Source organism: Lycorma delicatula, chromosome 2, assembly GCF_047948215.1.
Source record: "Lycorma delicatula isolate Av1 chromosome 2, ASM4794821v1, whole genome shotgun sequence".
NCBI classification, from domain to species: Eukaryota; Metazoa; Arthropoda; class Insecta; order Hemiptera; family Fulgoridae; genus Lycorma; species Lycorma delicatula.
Genome location: NC_134456.1, coordinates 155,557,323 through 155,577,383, shown reverse-complemented (window position 1 = coordinate 155,577,383; position 20,061 = coordinate 155,557,323). Strand labels below are relative to the sequence as shown.

The 20,061-nt window shown below is 34.3% G+C and overlaps 1 protein-coding gene across 11 annotated transcripts in view; it reads left to right on the top strand.

The window, feature by feature from the left end:
* The window catches only part of LOC142319334 (glycerol kinase 3-like), a 113,785-nt gene that overhangs the window by 20,206 nt on the left and 73,518 nt on the right, over nucleotides 1–20,061 (top strand). For 9 of the 11 annotated variants that reach the window (XM_075356515.1, XM_075356519.1, XM_075356518.1 and 6 more), the window contains exon 1: nucleotides 13,631–13,860. In XM_075356515.1, coding sequence (XP_075212630.1) covers nucleotides 13,765–13,860 — 96 coding nt within the window. In that variant the 5' untranslated portion in view covers nucleotides 13,631–13,764. Of the gene's footprint in view, nucleotides 1–7,484; nucleotides 7,616–13,630; nucleotides 13,861–20,061 lie in introns of those variants that run through there. The other 2 variants (XM_075356514.1, XM_075356513.1) reach the window with 2 other exon arrangements.

Genomic DNA, 20,061 nt, shown 5'->3' with positions numbered 1-20,061 from the left:
AAAGGGTTTTAGTGTAGGATTGGATGAACACCCTCAATCAGGAGAGCCGGCATTCCAAAGTGTGCCGGTTCTTTTGATCAATTGAGGACTCCAAGGGAGACTAGGTTAGGAGATACAAATGTACCGGTTGGGAGATACAAATGTACCGGTTGGGAGAATCCAGTAATGAAGTACCCCCATTAGAGTGGGCAATAAAGAATGAAAAGATTCAACCGGGAGGAGGGGCTGACCTGCCATGCCGGACTTACTGCCAGTAGGTGGGGAGGCCCATTAGAGTTAAAAGACACTCCCCTGGGCTGAACCCTGAACTTTACTTAACTGTATGTCCTCCCAGGGGTGTAGTGGTGAGAGGGGAAAAAAGCGTGAAGATTAGTTCTGGTGGGAAACCTTTAACTCTCAAACAACTTGCCAGACATTCCAAACATAAATTGTTTGGAGGTTAGTTGAGCGGTATTTCTTTTTCCCTCCTGCATTTGTATGCCATATGTTTGTTTAGCCCAAACAACATTTGGCAGATATTCCAACATTTTATTAATATTGTGGTAAACTTGAACTTTTTAGTGTTTTCATTAAACTTTAATTGTATCTTATTTGAAGGCAATTTTTATTGATTGGTATTAACAGTATTTATATTCTTGTTCTCTGCTCTAACAAAAGTATGTATTGGTAATAATCACATCGGGCTGTTCGTTCATATAGCCTCCTAGAATGAAGGAAGTATTACAAGGATTTAAACCTAGAAAGAGTTAATCTAGATTTCCTATTAGGAGTGTAGGTGAGGCAGCCTGCATTGAAGTCACAGGAAGAGGAAGGTCTCATTGTGATTGTGAAACCTGCAGCAGCCAGGATGCTTATCAACTTGCTAAAAAGGATGGGATCCCTCAATCGGTTGTTGAATCGAAGGAGGAAAGAGGAGGTATAAAACCTGAGTCAATGCCAGGAAGACAGAGCTTTCTTTGAACTAGTGATGACAGTGATTGGTAATCAGGTTAAGTTATTAAATTAACTGATTACCAGCAATATCAACACCAAGATTAAAGAATGCGTCAGGATGCTTGGCAAACAGATGAAGAGGGTAGTTGAACTAAGGAGTTCTTGGGTGACTGTGCCAGAAGCCCATAGTGAGAAAAATAAACCGGTCAAGGTGTGAGGCTATTATGCTATATGCGGCGCCCATATAGGGTAGGCTAAAATTTAAATTTATTAAGTGCTCAACACCTTATATTATTAATGTTAATGGGTGGTTACCATATGATTTCATGGGAAGTGATCTTTGTGATCACAGGCAATCAGATCGTCATAGAGGCAGCAGTGTTATGTTGCCAAGAAGTCAGAAAAGTTAACTTCAGAAAAAATTTAGGAGATAGAACAACATGGTAATGCCTTGGCCAGATGGGATGAGACAGATAGTGGGCACTACATGCATGATCTTATTGCAAATGTAGGTCTTGGTAGCTCTTGGGTACACCCTAATAAATATATGATGCAGTTTCTTTCTGGCGAGGCACTTTTCAGGACAGACTTCAGAAGTTTGGCCTGACGCACTCGGGCATGTGTTTGCAGTGCGGACAATTGGACAATGTATACCATGTCTTTTATCAGTGTTCAACCTATGAATTGATGTGCACGGAAACCATTTGTCAGCTGGGTATTATTGGGTCGGTATTTGATCTCTGTGTCAACTAGTTGAGTCAGGCTGAATGGATGATAGAAAACTTTATTATTTACTTGGCAAAAGAGAGAATTGCCAAAGGGTTTTAGGGGTCTGCCTGGGTTTTTCCTGTTTTCTTTGTTTGTTTTTTTATGTTTCTGTTATGTTTGGTTTGCTAGTTGTTTGTTACTGTTATTTTTGTTAATTGTCTTATTGTTTTGATTTATTTTTATCTTTTGTCTGTTGTCAAACTCAGTTAACCTGTTCTGGGTAGTTAGTTTCAATACCTCCACTTGTTAGTTTTCAGACTTTTTTAAGACTTGAGATGTATTTTGTTCAGTAGAGTTCTCAGTAGTACATTGATGTGAATGTTGCTTGTGGCATTCACATTGGTGAAATCCTGGCTGAGGTTAAGATTGGAAGATGTCATAACCAAGGTATTGAAGATGACCTCCTGTGAAGCCCATAAGGGCTAGGTATGAGGGAGTGGCATGGCAGCCGTAACTGTCATATGGAGGGTGTCTTCTCCTATAGGGTCAGGATGGTCATACAGACTCTCATCAATCATGGAATACAGGAACTCAAGAAAGCATTAGAAGAGGAGGCCAGGGACATGATTGCTAGGTTAGCTCTCAGAAGTTGGCCCAAAGAATACTTTAGATTGTCATGAGGGGCTCAGTAATGGATATTAAAAATAGTCGTGTTGCAATTGTGGTTGATGTGGTGGTGAATCCTAAGCTAGGGTTAGAAAAAGATAATAGCTAGAGTGCCCTGGATCAGGAAGCTAATGCAGGAGGGAAATTTAAAACTCAGACAGGTTCTGGTTGAATGCCTGAGTGCGTGGGGGGATGGGGGTCCTAGCAAGTGATACACAGTTGAGTGTGGGAAGAAAATTCTATATCAGTGATTCCCAAACTGTGCTCTGCAGTGCCCCAGGGAGCTGCAGCCTCTTCACAGGGGCACCGCCCCTGTGAAGAGGCTGCCGTGTATTGTAGCAGGTGACTTTAGTGCCACATGTGTAGAGTATGTTTATCAAGTCACAGGCTGCAAGATTGTGATCCTGGCGGAAGCACTGACAGCTGCTGGACAGCTGCCTTTGTTAATACAAAGGCAGTGGTTGCGTTTGCAAAAGGAGATTATATTTCTGCTCTGGATTTCACATTTGTTCAGCAAGACCTAGTTATTTTACATGTTGTAAAAGCTTTATAATTAATTGAACCAAGACATTTATAATTATTAATTTAATGTTAATAAAGTAAAAAAAATAATGATGATACATGAGTTTTATTTATTTTTATCTCTTACTTATGATTAGTCATACTTTTACTTAGGGTAGGGTGCCATGAAAAAATGTTAATTGAAAAAGGACGCTGTGACTTGGAAAAGTTTGGGAACCACTGCTGTATATTATTGTGGTAAATGCAAGTGAAGGTGAAGATAAAGTTATGAGGGACTTTACTGAAGCCGTCAATGTGACAATGTGACAGAGAGTGAATGCTGGGGCTGCAGCCAAAATTGAGCAGAGTTTAAGAAAATCTTACAGTATTTTGGTTGGAAGTGTGCACCAAGTTTATTATATACTTAGAGAGTGTGGGGATTGCAGAGAATAAGGAGAAGACCAAGAAGAAAGAGAAGAAGCTTGCAGGTATTCCCACTACGATGATAGTAGTAAAGGCATATGCCGATCTTACTAAAACAAGTCTAGCATTACTTCAGAGGTTGGAGAGGTCGTCTCACCTAAGAAGGGGCCTGGTGAAGACCTGCAGATACATGTGGAAGGAGAGACTGCAGAGATATTAAAAAATACTACCTCACAAAAGCTCAAGGGAATCAATGTAAATCTGGTGGAAGACCAAGGATGATGGTTCACTTGTTAGTTAAAGAAATAGATGAAGTAACAATCCCTGATGAGATAGAAGATGGTCTGGGAACGGCGTTAGGAGGTAGTGGAACAACCACAGTTGTTTCCATAAGGTCAGCCTTTGGATCCATGAAAGTAGTGACCTAACCAGTCTCAGCAGAGAATGGGGCCAATCTAATGAAAAAGGTCTATCAAAAGTAGTTGTGTGCGGTAAATTGCAAGGGGCCTGACCTCAAGGACTAGTGTACAGGTGGAACCAGCTGTGGTAACTAGCGCCACAGCAGGATGTACACAAAGGCTACAAAATGAAGATTGTTCAAGTTAACTTAAACAGGAGCAGAAGTGCTTATGATTTGCTTTGGGTTACAGCCAAGCCTAAGGAGGCTGATGTAATAAGTTTTTAGTGAGCCCAATCTATGTGAAGTGGATGGACTAAATACTGCGATTTCCTGTTTAAACCTTAGCATTACTATAGCGAGCTCAGGCCAGGGTCGTGGGTTTAGATGGGTAGATTTTACGGGGATTAGGGTATTAGTTGCTACCTATCTCTGAATATCGACCAAATGACTATGAAGAAAGAGTCGATGGTATAATTGATGTGGTTATCAGTAGCAGATATCCGTGTATTGTAGCAGGTGACTTTAGTGCCACATGTGTAGAGTATGTTTATCAAGTCACAGGCTGCAAGATTGTGATCCTGGCAGAAGCACTGACAGCTGCTGGACTATACTGTGTTAATACAAAGGCAGTGGTTGCGTTTGCAAAAGGAGATTATATTTCTGCTCTGGATTTCACATTTGTTCAGCAAGACCTAGTAGCTAAAGTTATGGGCTGGAGGATAATTAAGGTCAAGACCCTTAGCAACCACTTCTTTAATGATTTTGAAGTAGAGCTACAATTATGCAAAATGGAAGTGTCTCCCAGGGCCTGGAGCATTGACCACAAGTTCTAGGGTGTCTACAAGGAAGTATTGGCTGAGAAGTTCTCTGAAGATATTTTTATGGCTGATGGACTCGTGGGGGTTTTGTGTAAGGCCCTTGAGCTGGCCCTGGAAGAGGAATAGCCATCCTAGAAACTAGAGGGCGTACTGGTGGAAGCCTCAGGCAAGAATGTCAGAGAGCTAAAAGGCCCTACAGTGGAGAAGGGATGGTACTGATATTATAGTGGATACAGAACGGCTCTTAAGATGTAGGAATAAAATGTGGAAAAGCATTCAAAATTCCAAGAAGGCTAAGTGGCCAGAACTTTGTGAAGAAATTAACAAGGATCGTTGGGGGAATGGGTATAAAATCGCTATGGGCAAGTTTGACAGAGCATTACCCATTCTCACTGGTAAGTAGACGAGGGATTTGATTGGGGCACTGTTTCCTAGAAGTGATCAATTATGTTAAAGGGAGATGGTAGTCCTGGACATTCCTCGCTTCACAGTCAAGGAGCTTCACGCTGCTTGTGGAAAGCTTAGAATAGCTTTCCACAAGCCTGGGCAAGAGCCCAGGCCCAGATGGGGTACCTGATAAGGCAGTTAAGGTTGTGGTTGAGGTTGCCTCTCTGGTAGTATTGGGAAGGAGTTAACTATGCATTAGTGAGCGAGGCGATGCTAGAGGAATGGAAATGCATCAGGCATATGCTTCTGAAGAAGTCTGGTAGAGAGAGTTGGAGATCTGGCAGGCTGCTGGCTGCTATGGTTACTCAGTACGCTTGGTAAACTGTTTGAGGCATTAATCCTGTGAAGGCTTAAGGAGGAGATTGAAGCGGGTGAGGACTCCCTAAATGTCAGCATGGCTTTATGCAATTATATTTTTTGCGGCGCCTGTGTAGCATCACACCATGCAGTATAGTAAATGCAGGGATATGCTAAATAATGTACTGAAGTGTTTGGCACTCTGGATTGCCTCTATGAATAGGGTGGTGTCCACTGAGGCTGTTTTCATTATTGCAGGGATACTGCCTATTAAATTGAGGATATCTGAACAGTCAAAAGGTGGAGAGGCAACACTAAAGTAATAGCATATGAAAGGCTATTCTCAATGTGGCAGGATAGAGGGGAGGGTACCACTGTAGGAAGGTGGACCTTCCTTGTTATCCTAGACGTAAGAAGGTGGGTCTGATGAGGGCATGGGAAGGTAGATTTTTTACTTACTCAGCTCTTGTCAGGCCATGATATGTTTAATGCCTATCTTGTTAAGAGAAAGAGAAGATTGGATTCAAGGTGTTCCTACTGCGAGGAAGAGATCTTGTAAGCCATGCATTCTTTGAATGTGGCAAGTGGACAGATGAGAGGCAGCAATGCAATATGATAGAAATGTTGCATGCTGAAAATTTAATGGATAAGCTTCTGCTTAGCGAGATCTCATGGCAGACATTAACGGCCATGAGCAGAGAAATTCTGCGCAACAAGATGGCAGAGGAGAGGCAACAGCATTAGCTGTTTTCCGGGTGGATGAGGAGAGGACAGCTTGGGCAAGGAGGTAGTTGGAAGCCCCTAGGGGTCATCGCTGCTGTTGAGATGGCCAGGACTCCCTGAACCATCTGCAGAGGCCTGCAAGGTATGCAGCATGCTTATGAGTTACGCTGCAAGGCAGGTATTGGGACTGTTGAAAAAGGCAGAAGGTTTTTAATCAGTGTGAGCCTAACACTACTGCCTGTTTGTGCAGGTGGATGGTGGCTGACAGACCTCTTCCCTCCTCTGACAAAAACAAAACTGCGGCATGTAAAATACACAGACTTTTGATGAGGAAAACTCCACAACCTGTTTCAGTTGTCATAGGGACAGAAATTTAATAATGATTTCAATGGATTAATTTTTTTTCTTAATAACTACCTTTGATTTACAACTTCACCCCCAAAGAGACTAGGGCCTTGATCTATGGTGTAAAACTTTCCTTAGAATAACACGAATGTATTCTGCAAATTTGAAAGGGATTAGTTGGTTGGTTCTATCGTGATGCTGATACAAACAACAAACAGGCAACCTTCACACACACACGCACACACACACACACACACACACACACATATATATATATATATATATATATATATATATATATATATAGATCTATATATTTTTTATATAAGACATATACTTATATAAATTAAATTTTCAAATTATGAAGTTCAGAGGTTTGTGACAATTAATAACTACTGGTTAGTGAAAGGATGAACTTGCATTCTACATAAACTGACTGAGATGACAAATATAAAGTTTTTTGATTTTGTATTCTGAACCTAGATTACAACAGTTCTAAGAACCAACTACGAATCAAAATGTGTCAAATTATCAAAATATATTTTTTCATAATTAAATGTGACTCATTCTGATTCATAGTTGGTTCTTAGAACTGTTGTAATCTAGGTTCAGAATACAAAATTTCAAATAATTACAAAACTGAAATTTGTATATTGAATCTTAAGAAGTTTATAAAAGTTTTTGCAATTACTGTTGACACAATAATGATCTTTTTTAAATTTATACATATATATATATAAATTTTGCTTAGTTATACTTGGATTGTCATTATTTAGGCTTAATTATTTGATATTAAATTATATTTTGGTTCAGTTTATGTACAAGAGAATTTACTATTGAGGAGCAGTTTTCTGATTTCATGTTTCATTTTCTTTTTAAGCTTCTTTTTGTAGTGGTGTATTAGGTATTTACTTAAAATTACTTCATGATCTATTTATTGCAATTGTGGCTAGTTGTAGTATTTGCGCCCAAAATTTGATCCTTTTGTTTCTTCTTGTCTTGTCTAATGTTGTGTTTGGATGTATAAAATTGTATTTTTTAAGCTTCTACAATGCATATGTATTCTGCATTTCTGTATGTTTTATTATTATTATTATTCATTTATGACAAAGATCATTGTTCTTTTTAGTTACCAATATTTATTATGGTTTTTGAAGGTTTGAAAAACCTTTAAAATCTGATTTTTGAAGGTTGATTTATTTATTTATTTTTTTTTTTTGAAGGTGAAAAACGCTTTTGCATTATCATCGCCTGGAATAAAAATGTTTCATAAAGAAAAAACAAACTAGAAACTGTAAAAAAAACAAAAATACTAGCAGGCTAAACAAAAAAAAACTTACAACTAATATCACAGGTAAAAAACTTTTCTTAAAATACATTTAAAATTAATATCACACCCATAAAAATAGAAATAAAATAAGCGTAAATATGCTAAAAAATAAATACTACAACTTATATACTACTACTAAGTATATAAAGTATATAAAATTTAACAAGAAATAAATAGAACTTTACAAAGTTTGAGAGGGGTGTAAAGGGCCCCTTCTCAGATAACAGAAAGACAAAGAACTAACATAAAAAACTGTAGCTAACATAAAAACTAAAATATTAAAAATGAATTAAAATTTAATACTAATATCAATAAAAACTTACAACTAATATCGCAGTCAGATTCTTAAAATATGATAAAATTATCTAAAAGAAACATAAAACAATATAAAATTTATATAAACATAGAATTTAACAAAATCTGACAGGGATGAAAGGGCCTTTTCTCAGATAACAGAATAAAAAACCATCCCAAAAACATAAAACTAAAGCAAAAACAGACACACTAAAAATTTTTCCAGTACAAAAACTATACGCCACAATATCAAATTTTAGATATAAGACCAACACGATGTAAAAATAGAAACATCCAGTCTAAAACTTTATTATCATTGCCCAAAATTTGATGGATAATATTTATTATGATGAAGCATCTTTACTGTAAAATTAAGGATACTGTAAATTTAATGAGTACTTAAAAAAGATTAAGCAGTTAACTGTAAAAAATAGTAAATTAACAAATAAAAACTGTTTAAAATTATAATGTGAAGGCAAATGATGAGCAGTTTATGCATATAATAGTTGGTAAAGTATAATGTAATTAAATTGTGAATATGATTTATTGATTCAAAAATGGTAGGAAACATTGGTCATTATTCAATACAAAAATTCTAATAATTAGATATTAACATTAATAGATTCTAGATAAAGTACAAGAAACCTTTACGAAATTCAATGGACAAAACAGCAAACTAAACTAACAAAAATGATCGCTTTGCGATTTAATTGTTGCTTTCCTCTCTTCTTCGCCTTCTACTACTATCCATTGTCATTGCTTTCTTGAACAGTTGCTTTGCAAATTGTGACAGCCACCATCCTTATAACATTTGTCATTTGATGCTGACACCTAGATGCCGATGTTGCAGCCATTTCAATACTGAGGATCAATAGAGTATTAAACTATTATAGGATTCTATTTCCTATTTAGGGGTTGGAATAAATAAACAGATTTAGATGCCTGCTAGGTAAAGCCTGGCCTTCTATTACTCCATAAACGTGGTTTGGTGAAAATCCTGTCACTTGAACAATCAAATATAAACTGAGTTACATGAGCAATCTTCCACTACTATATTTAGACCCTTCATTTTATCTAATGAAATTATAGATGGTGAAATTTATTATGCCATAATTAAATAGTTTATTGTACATTTAGTAAAAAGATGAACTAGAAAATTGGTTGCAGTAAAATGGTAGTTACTGTGCAGAAATTTTCAGTCATTGCTTGACCTCAAAAAGTGTTATTACCAAAATCTCTTCAGATCATATAATACCATATTTTTGCCCTTGGAAATATTTAAAAAGTGTAGATTTTCACCATGATCCTTGCACATTTGATAAACTGAAAATTAAAATCAAAAGTGAGATTTCCAACATTATTGAAGAAAAATTATGTAAGGAGCCACAAATATGAAACATATAAGAATCCTTCAGCATTTATTTTGAAATTAAAGATGTATATAGTTGTATAAAGATAAATGGATTCTAAGTTATAAAAAAATAATTCAAAATATTAACAAAGTTTGGGTTGCATTATTTTTAAAATCCTGTATATCATTAGATTACAAAACTATAGACTAGTGTACATTTCAGTGATTTTGGAAAACACTGTTTAATGTTAACATAATTAAACTAAGTTTCTTATCCATCTGGTAAGAAAGAATATGTTATTTGAAATTTTGTTAATGATTTTTTTATTTATGAAATAAGAAATAAGTTTACGTAAATGATTTTTAATTAAAGTGGTCATAGATATTTTTAAGATCACAAAGTAGTCAACTCAAAATCCATGTTCTCACCATCCATCTGTTGATCAAAACAAACTATTTTTTGGATTTTATGGGATAAACATATATAAAATTCAATTCAGGTGTTCCAAATAGTTACCCTTATACATAGAATGAATAGTTTTGATTTTCAAATATTTTAACAGCAGTCATCATCTGATATTTAAATAGTAGATATAGATTTGAATGATATTTTAGGATTTTTCATTCTTATTTACTGTTTATTATATTGTTTTAAATGTGTTGTTGTAGAACTATTTTTACTTTGTTTGGTGGCTAGTTGAAGAAAACCTTAGCATGTAGGGGTATTAGTATATGAGGTGTTTGAGAAAAGTAATGAGATTGGTAACACTGCGAGCGATCTGGCAATGTTGTGTCTACCGGTCTGTGCTAGACCGGTTTGTTCATCCCTTCCATGTGCTCAGTACAAGTTTCAATTCTGTTCAGCCAACACATTATTTTTAACAGCACCATCAGTGAAGTTGCATCGGAATTTAGAGCAACATTGTGCAATCAAGTTTTGTGTTAAACTTGGGGAATCCGCAAGTGTGACCTTTGAAAGTTGAAACAGCCCTATAGGGAACATTGCTTATCAAGAGCACAAGTTTTCCGCTGGCACAAATAATTTTTCTAGGCCGAGAACACATTGAAGATCAACCTCGCTCAGGAAGACCTTCAGCTTCAAAATTTGATGAAAATGTTGAGCATGTGAGGGTTCTTGTGAGATCAGATCGTCGTTTAACAATAAGGATGATGAGTGAACAGTTAAATTTGAACACTTTCACTGTACATCATATTTTGACAGACGATTTGGACATGTGAAAGGTTTGTGCGAAATTGGTGCCGAAAAACCTCACAACGGAACAGAAGGACAATCGAAGAAACATGTGCGTTGATCTTCTTGAGAGGATTGACAATGACCAAGAATTCTTCAATCGTGTGATCACAGGTGATGAATCCTGGATATTTCAGAACTATCCTGAAACTAAGCGGCAAAGTGTAGAGTGGCACACTCTGTCATCTCCTTAGCCGAAAAATTGTAGAATGAGCAAATCAAAGATCAAAACCATGTTGATTTGCTTTTTTGACAGTAGAGGTATTGTGTATAAAGAACTTGCTTCTCCAGGATAAACTGTCAACCAAGTGTTTTACAAAGGTGTCCTTGAAAGGCTCAGGAAAAGAGTGATTCACGTGAGACCAGACATTGCAACAAGTGGATGCTTCATCATGGCAATGCCCCGTGTCACACGGCCATTTCCATTACGGAATTTTTGACCTCAAAATGCATTCCTACGGTTTCTCAACCCCCCTATTCACCTGATTTGAGTCCTTGTAACTGTTTCCTTTTCCCGAAATTGAAACATGTCTTAATAGGACGTCATTTTGGAACTCTGGAGAACATTTAAAACACTGTGACCGAGAGACATTCAAACACTATTAAAAATCCTACCAGTTGAAGCCTTCCAGTGCGTCTACCAGGAACGCACCGGGTTGGTCTAGTGGTTAACGCATCTTCCCAAATCAGCTGATTTGGAAGTCGAGAGTTACAGCGTTCAAGTCCTAGTTAAGCCAGTTATTTGAATACTAGATCGTGGATACCGGTGTTCTTTGGTGGTTGGGTTAAATTAACCACACATCTCAGGAATGGTCGAACTGAGAATGTACAAGACTACACTTCATTTACACTCATACATATCATCCTCATTCATCCTCTTAAGAATTATCTAAAACGGTAGTTACCGGAGGCTAAACAGGAAAAAGAAAGAAAGAAAGTGCTGCTACCAGGAGTTGGAACGACTCCGCCGGAGTATTGCTGTCCAAGGGGATAATAACTTTGAAGGGGATAATATTGTTGTTTGAAAAAAATAAAAATTTTGGTAAGTAAAAAGTCAGTCTCATTACTTTTCTCACACACCTGTATATAAATTTGATTCAGTATTTTGTTTTGCTTTAATAGAGTAAACATTTTTTCTTATATAGCAGAGACAGCGAGTAGGTTTACTGAGATAAAGTGGTCATTTGTCATTAGTCATATTTTTGTATTCAGGGTTGTATTTCATATTGTTAGTAAGTTTATGAAGTTTTACTAATACGGATTACTGTGTTGTTCAAAACCATATGTAGTTATAAAGGTATTAATGGAAAAATTATTTAATTTTGTATTTTTTGTGGAAGCTACTTCTGAACCGGTTTCTGCATTTACCGTTTTATATACATATATTCTCCATATGTACTGCACAGGTATATGCACTTTCTAGGTTTTTTAAATTAGGTTCATAATTTTTTAGGTAATTGGTTTAAATTATTTTGTAATAGATTGGAATCTTTATCTCAATGTGTTTATCAAGTCATTGGTAGAATTCAGGCAAAAAAAAACAAAAGAGGAAAGCTAAAACTGTAAGATAAAATTCTTGAAGTGGTAAAAGGTTTTAAATATTTGAGTGGCAAAGATAAGAAGGTTGGTGGTGAGGTGATTAGGTAGGAAAAAGAGTAGTGTGCAAAAACCTTTTGCCAAAACTTGAACATGGTTGTCATCTGAGTGTAAGTGGACTGATATTGAGTAAGGAAATGGAAAGTAATGTTACACAAGCTGTACTTCACGCCAGTTCTGATATACCATGCAGAAGATTTAGCTATAAAAAGGAAATTAAACTACAAGTTATAGTAATGAAAGTTCATAGGCAAGACAAAGAGAGTTCATGCAGAAAGTGTCATGCAGAGTAAGGAATTCTAAGACTCAGATGGTTTGACTGGAAAAATGAAAGAAAGAACATTGAATATGTTAAAAGAGGAGTCAACTAGAAACAGATCAAGAAAAAAGTGTGCTGATAGAGTTGAGGAAGATATTACATGTATGGTTGTAGAGGTGAAGTGTTAGAGGGATAGAACAAATGGAAGTCTTCCCAGACCTCAGGTGGAAATCCATTGTCATAGCCAGGATACAGAAGCAGAAGATAAAGATGATGTATATTCAGCCTTCATACTTATCTCGAGTGTGATTTTAACTGGTAAAAATATTATTAATTGGAACTTTGTGATGTGTGTAACTTCTAATACCTTTGGGCGATAAATTAGATAATATTAATCTAGTTCAATTCTTTCATTGTTTCATTAAATTCTCATTCTTTTTGTTTTCGTATAACTTTTAATCTGCAGATATGATAATAGAATTTGTTTTCAGATTTTCATTCTGTAAAAATATTCAACATTACATTTTAATTTCATGTTTAAAATTTTTTATTGTAGTTTACCAACATAAATATCAACATTTCAGATATTAAGCGAGAACAATTAATTATTCAATAGATTTTAATTAATTAATTTTGATAATTAGAGACAAATATTTTAATTTCTGATAATCTTTTTTCAAAAGATTATCAGACATTAAGATATTAAGACATTAAGATAAGAATTTGTTAAAATCACACATGCAGATTCATTTATGCATATTTAAGTCGATTATAAAATTTTGTGAAAATTCAGTAATTTTACATTAATTAAATTATTCTGATATGTTAATATTTATTATTTTGTTAATTAATAGAGTAATTTTTTGCTATTTTATGTTAAGTTGAATAACATTTCAGTTTTGTGTTAATTATTAATAAATTATTTTAATTTTTTTTAAGCACAATTTTAAGTTTTTTTTTTCTTTATGTAATGGAAGTAAGGAATATTGCAATTTTTAAAAAAAAATTATTACTGATCATATGTTGTTATTAATGTTAAACTTGATATATATAAAAATTGTAATCATTTTACTATATATATATATATATATATATATATTATAAAATCTTTAACATATTATCATTCTCACTTTTTTTTTTAGATAATTTTTATAGTAACTTGGGGCTATCAGTTGGGTCATTGATATGAAATGAGTGATTTGAAGGAGGGGTAGAGGGGAATCCAAGTGCATTTTTAAAGAATAGTGTGTACATATAAATTAATTATATATGGCATTGTTATCTTTATTCAGCATGAGAGAACGTACTACATAATGAGAATAATCAGTGTATTAATTAATATTTTTATTTTAATATGATATTTTAAATAATTTGTTTTGTGTATTGAAAATCAGTGTTTATTTAATAATTTTCTTGTGGTTATGTCTAAAGGTGAACCAATGCCATCATCAATAGAGAAATCTGTTAAACCTCTTGTGGGTGTGATCGATGCCGGGACTAGTTCAGTACGATTTGTTGTAAGTTTGTTGCTTCATGGATTAGTTTATGCAAAAATGATTCTTAATTTTATTGATTATTTTGAGGTTTAAATCCTAGTAAATGTAATTTACTTTTATACGGATTTAATTACTAAGTAGTGGTGGATACCGGTGTACTTTGTTGTGGTTGGCGTTTAATTAACCACACATCTCAGGAATGATCGACTTGAGTTTGTACAAGACTACACCTCATTTACATGTCATACATCCTCATTGGATCATTGGAGGGAAAGGTTGCTTATTATTCACTAGTTGAACAGATTGCAATACACACATTAAGAGAAATAAATTTAAAAAAAATTGTTTTAAAAAATTAGGAAATTACTTTCAATGAAGTAATAATATTGTATCAGATTCAAAAATTCTTTCTTCCTCACCACTGCAAAATGTTATTGTTAAATTATATACCTTACTTTGGCCCTACATCATATCACTATAAATTTCTTCATATTCTGTTATACTGTTATTCAGTAAGCAGTCTTAAACACTGATAAATACATGTCTGTATTCTCCCTAGCTATCATGAGATCTCTGGCAATGACAGAAGCGATGTTGCCACTAAAGAAGCTTGCAGTTGGCTGACTTTCATCAAGTGTATTATTTGGTCTTATTCATGTGCTTTCTGGACGGCAGAGTTACTGTTTGACAGTTTTTAACAATAATTTGCACAACACCAAAGACTTGCATTATTATAGTAGTTGTCAGTATGCTATACATACCATAAAGAGATTGTGTCTTTGTTTACATTTAAGACACACCTGGTTAATTTGCAGATTTATCATGACATTTGTTAATATTCTGATCTTTCTCTTGAATAACTTCCTTACAACAATACAATATATTCTTGAATATGTATATTATTTGTTGTTGTGTCAATAGTTTTACAATAGGACGATGAATTGATAATATTTTAGGTGATGATATAACCAATATTAAGAAATTGTTAGTTCCTTAAATCTGTTTTCTCAGAATTGTAATGAATTCCAGATTCTGTTTGTTTTTTGGTAGCTACTCTTTCATACCTTAGTTTCACTTTATATTTGCATTACTGTTAATCTATTTTAATTATTTACTTGTTTTGATATTTTTATTTTGAGTAATGGAATCTTATATTCATTATAAGTTTAATATTATCATATGTGTTATGATTCCATTACAAGTCAGCAGTTTTAGTTTTCTTTTATGTTTTTATTGCTTCCAGAATTTTGTTGATGAAATTTCTTGGCAAAATTTTGAATCAGAAACAATAAGGGGAAAAAGAAAACAATATGTTTATGTTTGTCTAAATTTAGGTAGTTAATTTACTTTAAATTAGTGAATAAATTTATTATTTAATAGTTTATCTATTTGAACATAATGAAATCAAACTAAAAACTTAAATAAAAAATTCAAATTTAATTTTCAATAATGTATAAAGTAATTTACTACACTAATTCACTGATTTTGCCTGATGTATTTGATAGTAACATCAGTGAAAATTACTGATTAACCGTTGAACTGTAATCAGTTTACAACTTTATAAGTTGATTTTAATTCACCTTAGAAATTTTTCATATCACCAAAAAAGAATTTGGTTTTTGTTTAGTTTAATACATAATTTTCTGACAAATATACTCTGTTATGAGTATATATACTGTTACTGAATAAAATTTTCATTTTTAACTTTTCTTTGTTTTGTTGAACTTATCTTTCACCATTTTTTTTTCACAATTAAATTCTCTAAAAGTTTTGTTTATATGTTTAATGGATTTATTACCCATTTAACAAAGTTACTGTATATCAAATGTAAACAATGGAGTTTTTTTACACCAATTTATTGGTTTTCACCCCAGACTTCTCATAAACTACCACAGATATGGTTCTAGGACCTATTTTATTCGATTTTTCAGGTCAAAAACCATTAGAAATCACTAATTCTGTACCTTAATTAACATCCTAAATATGCGAATAAATAAAAATATAATTAATCTCAGTACCTCATTTCATCGTGGTAGCTGAAATCCAAGCAAAATCTTTCACTAGCTGTAACTTGTAAACGAAGCATTTTAGGATATATGTTTACAAGAACGTTTTCCATTATTTTCACAAGTAGACTGAATAGATTATGAAAGTCCCAGGAGAACTTCATGATACAACCTGCATAAAAAGAATGACATTTATATTAGTTTTTATTCATATATTTTTTCTCATATTTGTGTTTTTATAATCTCTTTTGTTAACATCCATTTGTTAAGCGTTAAATACATATTACGGAGTTAACAAAAATTGCAGTCAGTTTAATTAATGAAATTTATATAATAGTATTGATAAAATTATAATTTTAAATATTTAATAATTTTCTATCTATTCTTAGTGTTATTAATTAATTAATTAATTTTCATTGTTATTATTGATAGAAAATTAGATTAATGCCTATTCACTGTTCAGAATAGTGGTATCTTTCTTTGTAATTTGACCTCTACAGTTATCATAATAAGTTTCAACTTTTAATTTTAAAAATCTGAAATCCTAATTACTTGCCTTACAATTCGTAGTTGTTTGATTAAGAAATATATGTAAGCAACTCCTTTCTAAAGTACTGTAAAATTTATTATTCAAAATAATAATTTGAAGAAGTAATTTTGAAAAAAAAATAATTTGACTGTTTTTAACTTATCTGATGTCTCTAATAATTATCCAGGTGTGTATTTAAGATACAACAGAATGTCACTTATCCAAACATTGGTTATTTGAAAACTTTGCTTGACAATAACCTAAAATTTTCCTGCAATAAAGTAGACAATTCCTATTTCTGATTAGTAGGACAGGAAGATTTCGCAACATGAAAATGCATTTTTAAACTTAAAGTAAAATCTGTGTGTTGTTTTTCAAAATTAGAGATGTATTATTTGAACAATTAACTAAAATTATTCGTGTTATATTCATGTGTAATTGGAGTGATGTGTAATGTTCCACTACGGGTTTAGTGTTTAATTGTTCCAAAACAGAAGTAAATCTATTGTGTACCTTCTTTTATCACTGAATGTCTCTTGTACATAGTTATTGGTTGTAAATTGATTTATATAATCAGTGTTTTACTGTATTTTTGTTTTCCCATGTTCTTTTTCAGTAGCTTTTTAACAGCTAAAATAAAAATACAGGCACTATAAACTTTTGTAGAACTTTTTATTAATATTAGGCTGTGGAACTTCAATTGATAGTAAACAATTAACTACAAAGAGCCAAATGCAAATCATGACCATCAGTTACGCTAGATTGGAAATGTCTGCAGGCTCCTGTCTGCAAGGAAGAATTCCAACGTGCACTATCCAACCATTTGCATCATTGGCCCAAACTGAAGATGTTGACATTGAAGAAAGGAAAATCTCAGATGCTCTCATCCATTGTGCTAAGGCTGTGCATCCAGTCACCTGACATCAAGTGCGACCATGCATGTCTGATCAGTGTCTCAACATGGTAGATGGACTGAAACAAGTTAAGCTGGTAAACTCTGAAGAATGTTGACAACTCAATAAGGTAATCTGCTGTCGCCTTGAAACAAGAGCGGAAGGCATACTGGAACCGAGTGGTGCCTGACTTGGAAAAAGCAGCCTTGAAACATGAATATCACACTCTCTACCGAACTCTCCAAAAATTGAATGGAAAGGCCTAGTCAAAAAATAAATGACAACATCCGAAAAGATGGAATTTTTTATCAACAACTGAGCAGCAGTTCTTTGAAAGGCTTTACAACCATGATGCACGACAAGGACCATCAATGGAGCAACCTGAGTTCTAAATGTCTAATGCCGAACCAACCGTTGAAGAGGTGAAAACAGCCACTCATGCCTTGAAAAATGGAAAAGTGCCTGGAGGAGATGGTATCACTGCAGAATTCATCAAGGCTGGAAGTGTTACTCAGCTTCAGTGATTGCATGTGCCCCTTCAAATTATCTGCCAGATGGAAAAGGTACCAGCTACCTGGAAAAAGGCTGTCATCATTCCAATCCACAAGAAGAGTAATAGTCAAGACTGCAAGACTACCATGGCATAAGTCTTTTATCAGTTATTGGCAAAGTTTTCATAAAAGTCATCCAGTCATACCTGCAAACATTTTGTGAGTAAACAAGCCGCGAGGAGCAAGTCGGCTTTTGACCAAACCGAGGATGCTGTGACCAGATATTTGCGATTCACCGACTAATGGAAGAAAGAATTCGATGTGAAAAACAAGCAGTTATTTATTGTCTTCAGTGACTTTTGATCTGCCTATGACTGCACCCACTGGCTGGCACTTTGAAAGCCATTGGAGATAGAGCTTATCCCTCCAAAAGTTATCAAGCTCCTCCAGGAGAACTGTAATGGATCGTCGAGCCAGATACGAATTTGAAATAAGCTATCTGAGGAATTTTCCATCTGCACAGGAGTCCGCCAGGAAGATGTTGCCTCCCCAGTCCACTTTAACATTGTAGTTGATTCCATAATGCGACAAGTTTTCCAGTGCAGAATAGGAATTCAGTTTGGAGAGGATAGCTTTCTGACTGATTTGATGTTTGCCAATGACAGTGGCGTGTTCACGACAGTGATGCTGAGGCCACTGATGTTCTCTATGATATCTCCCGCATTACCCAATCTTATAGTCTAAAAATGAGTGCGGATAAGATACATGTACTAACAACAGACGGCTCATGTGCCATCGTCTAACTGGATGGGTGCAAATTGAATAGGTGCAAGAATTCAAATATTTGGCTCATGGCCCAGGAAAAAAGTAGCAGCTACAGCAGAAATCCACAGTCGAATTGGTCAAGCAATCGCAGCATTTGATACCCTGAAGTGCTTGTGGAAAAAAGCAACATCTCACCGAAGACCAAGGTTTGTCTTTTCCGAACCCTGATCCTGCCAATTTTGTTGTATGGAGCAGAAATGTGTACACTAAAGATAGACTTGAGCAAACTTGAATTGCTCCAAATGTGATGCCTACGCCAGATCATCAGAGTCTCTCTTCACGATCACATCCAAAATGAGAATATTTGCCATCGCTGTGAACAACAGCCAATAATCAAGGACTAGTTTCAGAAACAAAGACTGTGATGGTTTGCCCATGTCTGCAGAAAGAGTGAAAACCAATTACCATACAAACTCCTCTGGCATGAATGACCCACCCATTGGAGAGTCCCACAAACAGCTCAAAAGAAAACGTGAATCAAGCAGATAGATGATGATATAAAAAAACTGCAGGTTAAACCTTAATGAGACCAGGACAACGGGCTTCAGAATTGTGGGTCTAATTTACATTTTTTAAGGTACTCCATTCGTTCTTGTCTTGTGTACAACTATACATTTGTACATCATTTATCTAGGATGACAGTGAGTGTTATTTGTTTTATATTTCAGTTTTATTTTATATTCACAACAAAAATTACAAACATCAGTATTGGGTTGTCAAAATCGTTAATGAACTTTTGTTTTAAAGAGCTGCTAAGTTTTACAACTCATCTCTAAATTGTTTTTCAATTCTTGAAATTATATTATTAAATTTATGTCATCTGTGTTTGTCTGAGATCTTAATTCAGTAAAATTAACATTGTCCATTAATTTTATGTGAATTACTCTTAAGAAGCAAGACTTACTTGAAACAAACTGAAGGTGAATTTTTTGCATAAGTTTTTTGTTGTTTACATTTACAAAGTAGTTCCAAATAGGCTGCCAACATTTTTAGGTCTGCACCATTTTCCTTATCCACCATAAAAACTATTGAATCAGTCTGTTTGTTCTTCAAAGGAAATATGTTGAAAAAATTTGTTTAGACTCTTAGAAGAAACATAAAACATTCTTGCTTGGAATTTGTTTTCCTTCCATGTGATACTTAGGACTCATTTTTTTGCCTTTTTCCTTATAGTTTTCAAAATTTGTATTTATACCTGTAACATAAACCCTTTTTTCTCTGCTATTTATTAATCTTATTAAAATCTCTATTTTTTACTTCCTTGTATGAAGTAAAGGAAGTTTGTGGTCGTGAAACATTTCGGTTTTCATACTTAACAGAAATTACATTTTAACCATCCCTGAATCCATTTTGACTAGTTTCGGCATGACATCTGTACGTATGTGCGTATGTATGCTGCATAACTTGAAAACGATTAGCCATAGGATGTTGAAATTTTGGATTTAGCACTGTTATATCTAGCAGTTCCCTTTTGTAAT